A 17265-nucleotide genomic window follows, 5' to 3' on the forward strand; every position below is an offset into this window, starting at 1 on the left:
GATGAATCCGTGGGCAAATGTCAGAGGGAACCTGCTCGTTTTTTCCTCTCGCAGAGCTCTCCCCTCTGCCTGGGGTGTTCGCCTAGAGCCAGATGCTGAGATCTCTTCTGCTCTCACGAGGAAGCGCTCAGGCTTGGATCATATTGTCTCTCTGCGCTTCTGGAGTCGTGTCTGGTTCTCAGTTGTCACTTTAGCTGGTTGAATGCCCCTGTTTTTCTGTGTAGCGGGAGTGGTACGTTTGAAGATTCAATTGGTGTTTTGTAAATGAAGCAGTGAAGTTATTTAATTATGTTGCATGGAATTAGCAGAGAAACATCAATGCTGTTTTGTTTTTGTTTGTTTTTTATTGTAAGGAATAGCTAGGCAGTTTCCTTTTGGGGAGCACAGGGAAGCAGCCTGAGTCAGGACGTGCGTTGGGGAGCACAGGGTAGCAGCCTGAGTCAGGACATGCAAAGTACAGCGTTCAGACTTTCCAGGACAGCAGTCACTGATTTAGAAAAGATTCCTGTTTCAAAGGAGTAAGGTTGGTAGCAGTGTTTTCTGGTTTTGATCATTCCATCCTGGTTTGTTCCGGCTTCTGTGCTGTGCTGTGCTGTATATGAATATGTTCTGCTGTGATGAGGGTTCTGGAGCAGCCTCCAGGGACGAGCTGCCTGGCAGCCGGCTTGTAAGTGCAGTACGTAGGCATGTTTCCAGCTCTCAGTGCTAAGTTACTGTCTGACGAGTGTGCGTCACATAATGGGACAAATGTTACTCCAGAAATATCAGAGGTTAGTCTCATGCACACTCCTTTGCATAGAAGCACAACATAACGCTTTGCTTTGGGACTCTGGCTATGTCTTTTCAATGCTTACTGGTGCATCGCTGCAACTGTTTGTCTGGGAAGCAGGTGACTGAGTAAGGAAGGTGTTAGCAGCATATCTAGACCCGGGGCCAGCTCCAAGATAATTGCCACTGGTTTATGCTAGAGGTGAATTTGGCTTGGGATTTTAGTAACTGCTGATAGCACTACAGACAGTAATTACAGATGTATAGCTAAGTGATCGTGTTTTGTTTATCGGCGTGCAGTAAATAGCCCTGTGAGAACAGTAAATATAACTCCACAGCAGCGAAGCAGCGTGAGGAGTTCAAACGCGGGAAGATGGCTCTGTAGACACACACAAAGGCAGTGAGCAGTGCCATTCCATAAACAACAGAACAGAAAGGCCAAAAATACCACATAAAAATCACATGCTGCGTGACCTAGAGACCCGACTTTGCAACACACTGAACTCCCATTGAAGAACTCAAGACATCATGCAGGATCCATCCCCAGGTCAGTGCTGTCGGTGTGCAGTTTTGAAGATACGATGGGTGAAGCCTTGATGTGGAGGCACTCTTTCTAGTGGGAGTGTGTTGTAGTGATGATTTGCCAAACAAGAGGAACTGTACAACTGGGAAACTCTCCTCATTCCGCTGCTTGTACTTTCATTTCTTTAAGAAGGGCCTTTAAAAAAAAAAACCTTAAATCCAGTCCAAAGATGAACCGGAGGAGAAGAGGTGAGGAAGGGATGGGAAGGAGGGCTGGAAGCCAGCTGTTTCAGTGCAGTACAGTCTTGATCACTGTTTCTGAGTGTTTGAACTTCTGATTGACACAAACAGTTCAGTTAATAGTGTCACCGAATAAATGCAGTCTGTAATACCGAAGTAATTCTGGGATAATATTTGTCAAAACATATACAGTCGCAGAACAAAGGATACAAAGGATACAGAATCATGAAACAAACGCTGTGAGGTCTAAGGTCTGCATGTTTGTGTACATTTGAATTTGTTTTTTTCTTATGGGAACGGAAATACATACAAACATACAAAAGCCATTATGTTGTAAATAAAATAGGCTGTTGCCTGATAACAAGCCACCTTGACAAACTTCAGAGTTGACTTGGGCTTTGGTTTGACTCTCATGTTCACTTAGTCAGGCTGCTGGGAAAAGTAGTTTTACCTTATAGGGTTATATCCCTAAAGATCTTACATACATCTGCTCCCTGGGTCTTTAATTGGAACACCTTGTCGGCACTTAATAACAAACAATAATAAATTATTAGAGATAACAGCTACCATCCTGTCCATTGAGAAGGGCAGACAAGGCTCCCTCTGGAGCCTTTCTGTACTGTTGTTTAATCAACAGAAGAGTCACTGTAGAGCGATTCAGAGTGCTGCTCTGGAGTGGAGGGGAGCCATCTGGTAATGTAGAATGAGATGGTATGTTTTGTTTTCACTAGTATTAGGCTGCCTGTTTCGTTAGGCTCCAGCCAGGAGACTTACAGATACTTTTTGGAAACAGAATCCCCGTTGACTTGAAGAGAAGGAATGGCATCAAGGTTGGTTTTTCATTACTGTAGACTGTGACTTTTTGTCTTCAGTTTCAGAAGATCTTTGCTCTCACCCTAGTTAGACTTGTAGTTTTGATCTAAAATCCAAAATAGGGATGCCAAGAAAGAGTGGAGAAGGTCACAGATTCTGCTTGGGTTTCCTGTTACCATGGCAATACATGGATTCCTGTATTTGTTTACCTGATGGATTACATGCTCCAGGGAGTTGAACTATTCTGCATCATTCTGGGAGAATAAGGGAGCAATTAGACACCATCAGGTCTAAAACCAAAAGTTCCTTCGTGAAACAGGTCCGTTGAATAATGCCTTTTATTAAAACCAAAGAACATATGGGTGCCATACTTTAAAGTTTAATCTACTTGATGTTTTCAGTCTTAATCTTGTGATTTCTTGCAGGCTTTTCATACCCCACATAAGCTTACTATTCCAATAGCTATCTGCTAAAGGTTGTTTGAGATCACTGTTTCAAGCACTAGCTACCTGGAGTGCAGTCAGTTATCTCTATTCTGCTCAGGACTCAACTGGATGTGTTTATTCCCAGCTGACTGAAAATGCTGTTGTATTCACCTTTTACTCATAAGCATTTGCCTGATAAGCAAATTCATATCTGAAGTCTCCCCTTTTAGTACTGGTGGTGTAAACATCTAGGAGTAATCCCAGGAGAACTCTGTTCTTAAGGAAAATGTCAAAATAGAAGAAACAATTCAGGGGGCCAGGTTATTCTAATCTTTATAGGGACTTAATGTTTATTCAGAGTCCTCTGTGCCAATTTACATGATTCTGAATTGTGCATTTTTGAATGTTTTTGTATTAATGTGGTTTCTCAAGGATCTGATTTTTGGGGAGGATCTATTTTGAACTGTAATAAAGTCTTGGATCATTCTATGGAAATTATCCTGCATATTTTTTACACCTGTCCAGTTTTCTGCAGTTTCTCCTAGGCAGAACTCTTTCTCGGTTCAGTTGTGCACTCACCACTGTACCATGTTCTTCAGGATAAGTGAGGGCTTTCAAGTGAGAAGTTTTGCAGTTGACCAGTGTAACTGCTGCTCTACTTGGTGGTTTTCAAACAAAGTAAAAATTATCCGTGAAATGTCTTGTCCTGAAATATGAAAATTAAACTCTTCTAAAGAATTACTTCACAACCCTAAAGGCAATTCAGTTCCAATTCTTCCTTCCTTGGGCTTTTAGCACCTACTGCATTTCCTATGATATGCTGCTCAGATAGCGACATCACGTGTGTGTTTCATGGTAACTTGTTTGAAAAGCATTAACAATTCAGTCTAGTTTTGTGTAGAGACAAAATACAGGTACCAGGTGATCACTATTTAGTGTTTCCTACAAAATGGCACAAAGAGCAGAATTTTGCATGTTTTCTAAGTTGGCTTAGCCTTGACAGGTGTTCTGTTCATAGCTTCAGGATTGGAGCGTTCAGAAATACAGCCTGCGGGATAACTGCTGCAAGATTGAGATGGTCGTAGCAGTTGTAAGAAGGAAGCAGACAAGGAGTGGAGAAAAAAGACAGCTGAAGTCTCCTGGAATGTGAAGCAGCTGGCTTGTGCCTTAGTCAGTGAAAAAGCAGAAACTGGAAACAATTGCTAAGTTTATTTTCAGTGCAAGCAATCGTTTTCCTTGAACCGCAATGACTAAATATATCTATTGGTGTGATTTTTATGTGGTGGTAACTCTTACTGGCTCTGGCTGACCTCCTGGCAAGCACAGAGATGGGTGGAAGTTCACTGTCAGTCAAGATTGTAACACAAATGTCTCTCATCCAAATCCGTTGCTTCACTTGCAGAAAACATTTCCTATTTGTAAGGGAGCTGTAATCTATCAGCATGGCTTTACTTGTTGTAGTTCATTGCATGAGTGGAAGAAACCTGGTATCTGTTCCTAGGGAAGGGAGTATACTCCCAGGGAATATATCTCTTAACTGGTTTTTAAGGCTTCCTGGGAATTTTGTTCATCTTTTTGGAAGTTTTGAATTGCAGTTGATACTATAACTGATATTCTTCTCATAACTCTATCTGTAAGTTAGTCTGTGCTATATTAGAAAGACTTTGATGCAAAGGTGTGGGTCTTTTTTAAAAATATACATTAACTCCTTATTCAAGAAGTCAAAAGCCTGTGGGTAGAATTGACAAAATGAGCTTTGCCATTGACTTACAAATCCTTGGAAAGGCGAGCGTTTGATTCCAGAGCTTACAGCATGTTGACTGCGGGTGGAAGAACATGAAGGGTTAACTTTCTAGACTTTATTTTAAAGAAACTAGAGAGATGTTATAGCTTTCCCTGGCAGAGCCATTTGATAGCTAATCAGATTTAATTCAAGCACTCAATCATTATGTGTATTACAGGAGATGTCTAGGTGGTTCTCAGTTGGGCTACTGAGAGGTGACAGCTGGAATTGTTTATCATAGCATCATATTTGGAAGGTCCTTGTAGCCCAGCAAAGGTCAGATGATAGAGAGTATCTCTTGTCTTTGTGCCAGATAAAACTCCAGAAACTATGTAGTATATTAAAAACAACAAATTACATGCCAGAGCTACAGGTATGGTGATTTAATAGCTGCCTTCCCCTCTGCTGCTCCTCACCACACCCATCATTTTGCATAGTTTGGATACATGTAGAGGGTATAACTTGTTCCCTTTTCCAAGGCAAATCATCCCAACATTTTTCTGTTGAAACTAGGTATCTGGAGTTTTGGGATCTTTTGCTGATTTGCACAACTATTGACCTCTGAGTACTGTTCCTTAGCAGTGAAATGAATCCTACCAGTCTGTATTCTTCCTGTCCGGACTTTACATTATCTAGAGAAAAACCTCTGGTTTTTAATGCAACTTTACATTATCTAGAGAAAAACCTGAGAGGGATCCTTCAGCTTCTCAAATTTGTGACAGCATATACTTTTGTCTCTGAAAGCAATTCAAAATGTAATGTGTAAGTGGTTTAAGGGGATGGTGATAGAGAACGGTGTGTCATTCTCAGTGCTTTAGTACAGATTAGGAAAAAAAGGAGAGCTGGTTGGAGAAAAACTAGATTTATTCACCTTTGCAAGTTTGAATTTGCAGCCCCAGAACTCCAAGGCCTATAAAAAAGAGGCCACAGAAGGAAAAAGGGACATCGCAAGTGGAGATGTTGATGGAATGGTTGGAAAGACCAGAAAAGGAGCGAGAGGGCGCGCAAGCCCTGAGTGTTAGAAGAGGAGAAAATGTTGCGTGCAAGTAGAGCAGACAGGAAAAGACAGACGGATGACAAAAAGGGAAAGCAGGCAAGGAGAAGGCTTCCGGTGGCTTTCACGGGAATCTGTTCCAAGGCAAAGAGACAGAAGATTAATCTCAGCAATCCAGAGAAGCTACAGGAATCCTGCAGGTTGGGACGTGCTGCCAAAGGAATGTTCTGCAGTGCTGATATTCACGTTACTGCAGCCTGACAAATTTACAGCTACATTACCTGACCCAGAGCATCCACTCAAAAATACATTTCTGATCTCTTCTTGTGGTGTGTGACATTGATGCTGACAGACGAAACGATTTCATCTGTGTGAGAGGGAATGATGTCTCCACACATTATGTGAAGCAACCTGAGAAAGGTGACGGATCAGATTATTGGTCTGGTTGTATTTGTGTTGCATATTTCAGTTCAAGCTCTTCAGCTCTGAAACAGCCTCTCAATGTTAAATCTATTTGCTGTTTTAGTCGCTACCATAACTCATCTTCCCTGGAGTTTGTAAGATAATGTTTTCATGTTGAGAGCAAGAAAGAAGTGAATAGAAACCAGTATAGGAAAGAGATGGTCTGAGTCAGGGTGTTCACTTTGTGTTGTGGGAGATAAGATATGGATGGGAGAATCGGTTCTCCTACACTTGCTTTCTATTTGTATTTAGGAAAGTAATCTAAAAGATTTGAGAATTGACAAGAGCTGTATGGAGATTCTAAACCTTAGCTAGCATTTTGGTTTCACCTTTCTGTCATTTTTTCCTTCCCCTTTCATACCACTGGGAGGGTCGATGGAGCACGGGTGGCACTCGAAGAAGAGATTTCTTAATTATGGGGCTGAGGCTCATTGAATTAAGCAAATACATGTTTTGCTTTATCTTACTTCACCTGGGTGATGGTCTCTGCTGCTTTTTGTAGAGCTTTTCTGTTGGCTTGAAAATACTGTGTGATTAGTGATTCAAGTTAATATCCAGGTGTGGCGGTCAGATGAGAATTTTCTTTTTAGGCTTCTGGAAAGAAAGGAAAAAAACAGTAAAGGTTAAAATCAAAGAATAGTTACCTATAGCTGGTAAAGTTGGAGTAAGCAGTTGCTGCAGCTTCGTTGGTTGATTAAACCTTGATAGAGTTTTACCAAGAGACTGAATATGTAGTTCTATAAACTGTAGTTTGCAGATAGTCTTTAATAATTAAAATAGGAGCAAAAGGAGCGTGTTCACAATGTACAGCATGCATTGTTTTATCCACTACCCTTTGATGTTTTTATTGTGCTTCCCTGTCTACCAATCTGTCCTGTCCATACTGCCCAAAAGGTGGTAAAATAGCCTCAGGAATTAATTCCATATTTAGAAAGTTTCCTTTATGAACCAAACATCATGTACTAAAGGGCACCCAGGGAAATCAATATTTTAGTTCTGGTTGTGTAGTACATTCCAACCAATTCTAGATAGCTGTGCTCACTGAATCCATCCCACGGTGGGCTTCAGCTGGCAGGACAATACTGTTTAAAACACAGTTTTCCTTGGGTGATAGATTGTCCTTTCATTTTGCGCTCCAAGTATATTAATTTAAGTTTGTGCATTTAGGTATGGGGACGTGAAGTGCGGATGGTTCCCAGTGCAACCTTACATTTCATTGTTGGGAGTGATCTGTCCTGCAGCTTTCAGATACAAAAAAAATAAATATCTCTATCTGGATATATTTTTTCCATCTTATTTTTTTTTACCTGCATGTTTTTTGCTTTTTTAATTGGAAGAAGCTTTAAACTGAAAATTATATACAAGAATAATAAGTTAGAGGAACAAGGGAGGTCTACCAGCAGGTTTAGTTAGAGCTCATCTATGAATTTACAGGGACTTAGAGAAAATGCAGAGCACTGGTTTGTGCAGGAGGTGGTTTGTCTGTTTAAGGAGCCTCGCAAAGGTCACAGGAAATCGTATGTTAGCTGATGCCAGATTTGTGATGGAGCACGGTAAGAGTGGTGCAGGGGGTGAGTTTACTCTTTTACTCCTTGGCATTGCTTCTCCACGGCTGCTGCCCGGCAGAAATTTGCAGTGCCTGTTTGCTCTGTGAACAGCTGTTTGCTCTCTGTCACTGCAGACAGGGGCACTTGGGTCTCCTGCGCTGTCAGTCTGCTCTGTTGGAGTTTCCAGGAGAGGCTCTTCAGAAGGTTGTGGAACCACCCTGTTAAAATGCTGTGATGAGTATAAGGAATGGTGTTTAAAATGCGTTGTTTCCAGTGAGCTGGCACTCTCAGCCGTGGCCAGTGTTGTGATATTCGGGTGTTGAGTTTCCCTTTCCAGAAGAACCACTGAGTCTTGACGCATAACTTGGCATGTCTGCTCAGAGGTCAGCTTGCTTCTTATATCTGTACCTCTCTTACTTAACCTGTAGCATCTTTTCCTAAGGACATAGTGATGGCTCATCCCTTCTCTGTTAGAACTTTTGGACCTATTGGCCAATTTCTGTCAAACTTTGCAGAGGAATCAATGTTAGAAATGGAGTTAAATTTCTGCACGTTTTCTGTAGAAGACTGAGTAGAAGGAAGAGACCACAAATAGTGCTGTAATTATGGCAAAAGGGAACACGTAGCTGTCTCGTGCTCCATTTGGCCATCTGGTGTCAGCTGGTACCCACGTCATTTCAGAATCTCTAACACACACGGTGCTTCTTGATCAGCGGAGTGCCAAGGTAGATGTGAGGAAGCTAGGCTTCTTGTGCTGGGAGAAGAACAGAGTTTTACTAGTTTTGTTGCTGGTAGAAAAGTGCTTTCTTTGTTTTTAAATATGACTTGGATGATGCAGTTTGCTGTTTGATGAATTAACTAAGGTTGTGATTGTACTCGTTCAGTTGCGTAAGCATTTTGTCAGTCTCAACTTGTCTCGTGCTAGTTCATCTTGCACTGTAAAATTCACAGGCATGAAATAAATCTGACAAGATTTTGAGAAAAGACGAGAAAATTGTGCAGTGAGTCACTTCAGTTTAACCTCAGCTGGATTAATTGATGAAGGCTTCATGTATAGGCAAGGTCTAAGAATGAATGGAGAATGAAGGTAAGATAAATTCATAAGAGATTTATGGTGGTGTGAGAATATCCTTGCTCAAAATTAGTCAATTTTGTGAAGCTGTCTCAAAATTGCACCTAGAGAAATAGATAAAATTTTGTGTATATAAAGTCTAAAATATTTTTTATTTATGTATAATTTTTGTTCTAATAATTTCTAGTTCCTCATGGATTCCAGCAGTTGTCAAAAAGATTTAACAGTGGTTATATTGCTTTGGAAATATCCATCTTTCACCAGAGACTATAGGAAAAGCTTCTGGTGATCATGCCTAGTGTAGACCCTAATGCCTGGCATTTATCCAGCTAAGTTTGGGGGAGATGAATCCCAGCCCCAGGCAGATTTCTGTCCTCTTGCAAAGCTGTTCGAAGAGATTTTAGATACCGCTTGATACCATAGTTATGTGAAGCCGAATGCATTGATTTAGCCAACTGCTGCTTCATCTTTGGTTGAGGCAGAGCTGGGGAAAGCATTTCTTCGCTGCCATCCTCACCTTGGCACGCCTGTTTCTGGCAGTGCTAAAGCAAATGTGCTGTTTTGGCCATTGTGTTCATCTCTGGTCTTCTCTGCAAGGAGAAGACCCCTTGCATCTGAAAAAGTCCCATCTCCCATGCAAGTCACTGCTGAGAGAACTAACAAAAGAGCTCAGGTACCACAAAGGAGATGCCTGCAAGAGCTCACTTAATATTAACCCTGCTCCTGAGGGCGGATCTGTGAGCTGGCGACGTTTTTATCTAATTTGCTGTTAGTTCCCAAAGACGAAACAGACACTAGACTGTTTAAAGACTTTTAAAGAACAGACACAGACTTTTAAAGTTGAATTTCTTTGCTTTCCCTTGTGCTGCTCAGCCTAGGGAGACGCAAGGTATCACATTCCATTGGCTGATGATTTGGCATCAAGCTGAAAGGTAAAAACACTGATTTAAAAAATTGTTTTCTTTGCTGCTAGAACAAAGACTACTTGAATTGTGAACTGGTTGGCCTGGAACAGGGAATGCCAAGGAAAAGGCAAATCCTTTGGAAAAAAGCAAATACGTGTGTCTTCTGGGGACAGCTCGGAGGAGCCAACTGAGGACAGTGAAGAGTGGGTTGATGTTAAAAACCAAAGTATCCTGGTAAAAATGGCATGAGAAATGAACCCTTAAAAACCATGTAAAGAGATAATTTGGTTCTCGTTACTGTCTGTATATTTCCAGGTAGTCTTTAAACAATGATGGTCTTGCTCCTGTCTGTCTTGGGTGAAACACTTGTGTGAATTCTTTAAATATGCATTGGCAGCTCTTACTGTATATTTCCAGGTTGTCTTTAAACAATGATGGTCTTGCTCCTGTCTGTCTCGGGTGAAACACTTTAATTCTTTAAATATGCATTGGCAGCTCTTACTCTTCGATTTTACTCTGAATTACAGCCTTGTTCATTAGACCTCAAATCTGAGGTGTGTATTTCACTGTAATACTTCAAGGGCTCCCTGGAGACATCAGGTATACCGCAAGTGATACACAGGAGAACTTCTCTGAGCTTGCATTTGGCTGGCAGCCTGGGGAGCACCAGAGTCCAAGGGATCAAAACCATCATTTGGACCAGACATTGGCATAATAATATATTTTACACTTTTTGTTCTGGCTAAAGTTAACGTGATAGAGAAGGGAAAAACTAAGGAAACATCTGAGGGATTATTCCTGCAGATGAGTTTATCTGTGAATCCTGAGAGTCTCTGGCAACAAGGTGTGTAAGAGTGTTAGTAACAACAAAAACAATATTGGAAGGTTGTTGATCTTATGTCATTGTTTTGCTAATTCTCAACTTCTGGAAGTACTTGGGACTGGTATAAATAATAACATCCAAGGTTACAGTCATCCAGTCTGTTAGAACTCCACTGGCAATATCCAAAAAATACCCATCAAGTGAAAATGTAACTGATTCTGAAATCATTCCCAGCATGTGTGTGCTGTTTACATGCACGTTGATTGAGGTCCTGATCTGAGTCTGGCATCCAAGGCTGGTAACTCAGGCAAAACACCATTCTCTGCAACACTGCCAGTGCTGTGGCTTGTCCTTGTCCTGTGGGGAGAGCTATCAGGCTGTGGGGTTTATTATTACTATTATTTTCATTTGTTTTTATCATTTAAAAATTCTTAGATGAGCTATTTCACATCTAAAAGCTTTGACAACATAGTGTACTAAGTTTAAAAGATTATTATAATGGAGAAAGAATCATGCTAGAAATATTAGTACTCAGAAGTATATACATTTAATGAAATCATTGTTCAAAGCTCTTAATATCCAGAAAAGTAACACTGGTTTTTGTTGGTGCTGCATACTATGATTGTAACCTTTGGGGAGTATAACAAAGCACAAAAACTGGCTCCTCCTGCAACCCTGTACCCTTGAAGAAGTCATTTAGTTAAATTCCTTAATATTTTTGCAGCTGTGGTTGTGGTTTATTAACTGATGCTGCCTTGAAGACGAGCCTGTGTCTGCAGCAGATTTTTCATTACTCATCTGTCAATACTTGCAGAGTAAAACAAATGAGTCTGGGTAGAGCAGCTTCTGCTCTTCTGTATAAATGGTTTCTTTTTCTCTACCCCTGCTATTTTACCCAAGGAGAGGGCAGAGAATGGTTTTGATGTGGTACATGGCTATCCTGTGTTGAATAAGAAGGTCTGGCCTGCTTCGTCTGTCAGGACTATTTTAAGCTATGATGTTTAGATTTTATTAAATGAACCAGAGGGAATTAAAAACATTGCTCTTTCCCAAAATATTCTCACTTGTACAGCTGTAAAATGCCCTTTATCCTGAATCATACCAGCTGAAGAATCTCCAGAATTTCCTCTTTTGCAGTGGGTAAAATACGATTTTTGGCCAGTTCATTAATTTGCTTCTCAGGAGAAATCCAGTTGAGTTTTGTTTAGTTTTGTTTTTGTTTTTATGTAGTCCTCAGAACTGAAAATTAGATAAACCAAAATTACTGCATTGCTGTGTTTACTGATGCAAACCAAGTTTTGCAGTAATTGCCTTGGCTCCTGGGTGAAACGCAGGAGGCAACTTACCTGCCTGGATTTTGGGGGTTTTTTGCATGATAATTGCAATTGAAGGGCACATTTTACTTAAAGCCCCTGCAGAACAGAGATACCTGCTCTGGGCCATGGAGATGAATTTTCTTCTGCTACATAATACGGTTGAGTGAATGGAACTGACTGTTTTCATAATAAATAAACAGTTGGTGGGAAATGCTTTGCTGAAACAGGACAGAGCTGCAGCAAGAGGAGGAGCTATAATAAGTAGGGGAGAAGGACTTGCAGAACCCAGGGTATCAACTCACTTGACCACATGCTTCTCTCGAGTTTCACACTTGACTGTGACAAATATTGAACAGAATAGCAGCCAGGCTAGTGAACAAGTGTGTTTAAGAGCCAAAAGTCAGTGCTGACCTCTTTCTGTGCGTGTGTGTTTCGGAGGAAATACTGGAGTCCTTACCTTCTTTTTCCTGTTGTGCATTCTGGTTTTGCTTAGTTTTTATCCTGCTTCAAAAAACCATGGTGGGGTAAAACCACATGCAGCAGTTCCCTGTGCAAGAAGGTGTGAAGAACTAAGGCCCAGCCCAGTGAAGGCAATTCATAACTTGAAGCCTGGCTTTGTGCCTCTCTACCTTGGCTGTGTGAAACTGGTAAATTGGTGCCAGTTTCCTTAGCACAGACCTGCCTTTTGTCATGGAGTTGCCATCAAATGTATTTTAAAGCCTGTACTGTGGGAGACTGTTCCGTGTTACTGTGGCCTCTGGTGAGAGCGAAGGGAACCAGAACCTCTGCCAGACTGAGCTCTTGTCCAGCTGCAAGTGTGAGGGCCTAGTTCGGAGATAAAAACTGATTAGTGGATAATTCCCTCAGCATGAATAATCTCAGCCTTAAAAGATGAATTGCAGATGGTTTTGGATGAGAGAGATATCAGGTTTAAAATGTCATTCTTTCAGTAACCTGAATCTAGTGACCTTAGGTGGCATTGCAGAGATCATTTCAGATGAGTAGGAATGGAAGGAGAGGCATGCTGGTGGCGTGTGGCCAATGCTTCCTGATTTGGTCTGCCCCTGAGCCCCCAGTGTTATATTTACCTGGTGGTTTGAAAGGTCTTTCACTCCACAAGGTCAAGGAAAGCTTCCAAAATATAGAGGAGAGCCATTGTAAACTCCCCAAGTGAGGAGGATTAGTATCTAATACGACTTTTTAAACTATTTTCAGATCAGTTATACATGTTTACCCATCTTTCACCTTTGCAAATGTGTATTTGCCTAGCTTTGACTGGAAAGTTGCTAAAAACAAAACTGAAACATAAAACCAAGTTAAGAACTTACATGAGTAAGCTGTGTCAATAAAACCATCATTTTGTGTAGCCATGCAGCTTATCAAATTACTCCAATGACAGTCACCTTACAAATGCTTTTGTGTTTTATCTGTTGACTCATCCATCTCAACACTTACAGTAGCATTTCAGTACTGTCTTATAAAGCCTGTGATTGAAACAAGGCTGTTCTTGAGCTGGTTAATCAACAGATGCAATTAATACAATGATGTTTGTCTTGACACCCTGTCTCACTGTGGCAGCATTGTAAGCAGCATTGCTACGCAAGGAGATCTCTGTGGTTGAGGACTGACTCTACAGGCAGATTACTCAACATTTGTATTCAGCATAAAGTCAGCAGTGACAGAGTTTCAGACCTCTCCTTAGCTGGCAAACAGTCTCACTGGTGCTGCGAGCGATGTTAACAAAAGGGTAAATCATAATCTGCAGCACTTCTAATTTATTTAGCAGTTTCATAAAATGCTGGTATTTCGTTCTGTTAGAGAGCACCAGAAGTGTAAAGGGAAAGCTCAGATGGATTTTCTTCTTGTGCAAGTCTGGGAAATTGGTGAAGGAAATATGATTTGGACTCAGATCTTTATTCTTTAGTAGAACAATGTCAGTCCCAGATCAGTGCTTCTCAGATGTGTTTTACCCTGGGAACTTGTATAAAACGTCTTCCCTTTCAGCTATTTCATTTTTAGCTGTATAGAGGGTGTAACCATTGTTTAAGGGAGTGTCGGTGGCATGTAGCCAGTTGATAGCTACGCTCTATCGTGAATTGTTTTAAAGAGAGTATGATTTTCTGGACTGAGATATATTGATGACTTTTTTTCAAGGCAGGAAGTACATGCAGACTCCAGGAGTTGCCAGAGCAGCTGTTCAGTATGCGTAAGCCATATGAAAAATCTTGTGAAAGCCTTAATATCAGTAGAAAGCAGCATGAGCTTAAATGATCAGCACCAAAGTGTGGTTAGGCTATATCAAGAACTGCTTTCATATTTTCACTTGCTTGGAATTTTATACTGGAAAAAGTTTCTGGTTCTTATGGTATCAAAGTCTGTAAGACAGTTTACAGAGAGGTATTTAACTTCAGGCTAGTTAATATTTGTGAAGGCTTGTCTGGACACTCCCCAGACTCTTGCTTCAGGGTACAAATTTATATGATTTATCCCATGTTGAGTTAATGTAGCAGTTTCTGTCTCTGTAAGTAGGAATCTCAACTGGCTCCATGGCTTTTAGCATTTCCTAGCATTGTGGCACCAGTGTTACTTAGACTGGGTTTCTACAAAGACCTGTATTAGACAGGGCACACACGTGAAATGCAGTCATCTCCCTGTCCTGAGTTTCCTCATCAGTAAGTTGGAACTTTTTTTTATAGTCTGTCTCTGTTTTTAATCACAGAACTGACTTTTGCCGAGACTGACACATAGATTTCCATAGCTTTCTACCAAAAAGTTTGGCTTGAATTAATGAACGTTTCGGTTCATTTCTGTAGTTGACATTTTCTGGAAAAAGAAATTACTATTTTAGTCCAAAACCCCCTCAACGGTGCCAGCTGTGAGCAACAGAGGAGGCGCTGGGCTCCAGTGGGCTCTTCCTGGATACGGGTGGCTGTAGCAGAACTGCTGACCTTTGGCTCACACAAAGAAAGAATAAGCAAGAAGTACTGTGCTCCAAACGTGAACCTGTCTGGAAGCTGAGTATGCAGAGATAAGCTGCTGAAGGAGAAAACCTCTCACCTAGAGCTGGTGTGTTGTACACGTGAACCCAGTGTGATAGTTCCCCAGCTCAGCTTCTGCGACGCTTCCAACCCAAGTTCAGTTACTTCCTTTGTGTTACATTTGGGTTCTGCATTTGAATTGCTTTTCATTTTGTATTGTTCCTTGTTGTCTTTGATACCAGGATATGATTTCTTCTTTGTCATCTCTCACTGCCCTTTGTTTCTCTTAATTTACAGGTTTTTTGACACATACACTCATGTTGCTTGTAGTGCATCCTGTCTAAGAGCCTGTGTCACAAGGTTTTGATTCAGCGGCGTTGTCCTGGAGATGTATAGGGATGTGCTAGCAAATAGTGGTACATATGTCGCAGCAAAGGAACATACACACACATCTTGCCCCAGCAGTATTGCTTCTCTTTCTGCTGAATGTGGTTCTCAGGCCATGGCTCATGAGGGTGGTAGCAATGGGAAATGTGGGATGTTCTGGCTTATTTTGAGAACAAGATTCAATTTCCCTGGATGCAATAATTTCATGAATCAAAAAGGAAAATGTGTAATGCTTAGTGTTTATCTAGAGCTTTCCATTTTTAGAGTGCTGTGCAAGCATTTATTCTGTACTTTTGACTTCGTGATGGGCGGTGATGGAAAGTGCCATCTGTAGTGAGGTGAGAATAGTGAGTACAACTTCTGTCCTTGATTCATTTACTGCTATGATTTAACTTGTTACTTTGGTCAGATGATGTATACTCCTCCATAAACTTCCATGGGCTTTTCAGTTTATCACTGCACTCTGCGAGTGAGTTCTTAGTTCATGTTTTTAAGGCATTTGAAATTGTGTTGGGTAGTGAGAGTGGAAGATGTAGTGCTGTGTAGTGGTGGCATCTCTCCATTTGCAGGAAGATGCGGGTAATACTGTGCGCACAGAGCGTGCCACCTATAGGAATGGAGCTGGCCAGCAAGGCTGTAGCCATGATTTGCTGGAAAAATTTAGGTAAATTGTGCAAATGGCTATGTTGAGACCTTCTGCAGGCAGTGCCCTTTGTGGCCCTTCCTCTAGTACATTCACCAAGTCGAGTATGAGAAGGTCCATGCATAGCTGGTGTTCCATCAGCTCTTCTCAGTAAACGTTTGTCAGCTTTTTACATGAGACTGCTGTTCATGATTTAGCCTCCTGGTTATGTTGATCCTAATCTTTTACTGAGGTTCAGGAATCTGAAATTAAGTTGCAGATCTCACCTCCAGGAATTAGAGTGAGGAATCTAGTACAAGGTGTGATTTGATGGGCTAATGCTCTCCAAGCTCTGTGCTTTTTTTGGCTTGCATGTTGCAGTTTCTTTTGCGGGAGACTAATAAATTTCCCAGAAGATTATCCTAATTTCCAGAGTCTCGAAGTCTGAGTTGTAATTAAGCACTTAATTTGATGAGGGTTTTTAAATGTGTTGCTTAGTCTACTGGCAGTTTGGGGAAATGCTTCCATCTTCAGCCCACTTGCCCTGCCAGACAGGCCTCAGAAAATTGCTCCAAATCTATGCTTTCTGGCTAGATTAAAACCAAATTTGAAAGAAGCCTGGCTTTTTTTGAAGAAGCTGAAGTTAGGGTGATGGCAATTTTTCATTAACAAATGGGCAGTGGGAAATTTTAATAATATATTTTATTGCTTATAATTGCATTGAATTCCCCCATTGCCACAAATGACAGTAATCAGTATGTCCAACAGGGAAGCTATTATTTTATTTCTTGATCTTACAGAGACTCGCCATCATCTAGAGAGTCAGGGAGTTGATTTGTCAGATAAGCACATGGCTTGACCAGAGGGCATCACCTCTTTAGGACAGAAATTTCTTTTTGATCCACATTAGCCTAGTATGTGGCACAATAAGGTCATAACCAATGACTTGGGCTCATAGGATTTAATGCACTAAATACTAATGACTGAGTAGAGTTTTTCACTCTGTTTGAGGTTATGGCTTCTAGTTGTCTCTGATTAAGTTTGTTTCTTCTGCTATAGTTTCTCTTTGCTGTTTAAGTAAATGTCTTTTCTCCATCCCACCCTCCATCTCCTGTGCTTCAACATTTAAGCTTGAAACCTCAGCAACAGTCTTGAAGACTTTATTAGACTGTGCCTTTGGATTGACCCCCATGTATTTCCATCAAACCATTAGGACGGCCTTCTCATTTCCTTCTATTCTCAGTTTAAATTTTCCTGCTATGGGAATACTAATTAAAAAAAATAAAAATTGTGATTAGTCATATGTTAAAACAACCAGACTAAAGCCAGCAGGAAGAGCATCCTCTCAGTGTTGGTGTACAAGGCCGTGTGTCAGGAGGCCATTTCAGCTGGGGCCGGATCTCTTGCGTGTATTGACCACTCGTGCATTTAACAGACCTGTCCTGTGGCTGCCCCTGTGTCTCTCTCTTTAACATGTGCCCCTTTTTGCTGATAACTTTCTGGCCTCCAGGCTACTGACAGCTGTTGTCCACTTGCTGCTAATTAAGAAAGCAGCATGAGCGATGGGAATGTGGATTGCAGAGACTGAACCCCCCTCTCCGCAGCAAA

General features: G+C 41.1%; 1 protein-coding gene across 1 annotated transcript in view; it reads left to right on the forward strand.

Moving 5' to 3' along the window:
* Positions 1–1113: 1113 nt before the first annotated feature.
* RAPGEF1 (Rap guanine nucleotide exchange factor 1) overlaps positions 1114–17265 on the forward strand; it is an 84364-nt gene continuing 68212 nt past the window's right edge. Inside the window, exon 1 of the mRNA XM_010177191.1 lies at positions 1114–1315. Coding sequence (XP_010175493.1) covers positions 1297–1315 — 19 coding nt within the window. The 5' untranslated portion in view covers positions 1114–1296. The remainder of the gene's footprint in view (positions 1316–17265) is intronic.

This window comes from Antrostomus carolinensis, unplaced genomic scaffold (genome assembly GCF_000700745.2).
Source record: "Antrostomus carolinensis isolate BGI_N321 unplaced genomic scaffold, ASM70074v2 scaffold1861, whole genome shotgun sequence".
In the NCBI taxonomy this organism is placed as follows: domain Eukaryota; kingdom Metazoa; phylum Chordata; class Aves; order Caprimulgiformes; family Caprimulgidae; genus Antrostomus; species Antrostomus carolinensis.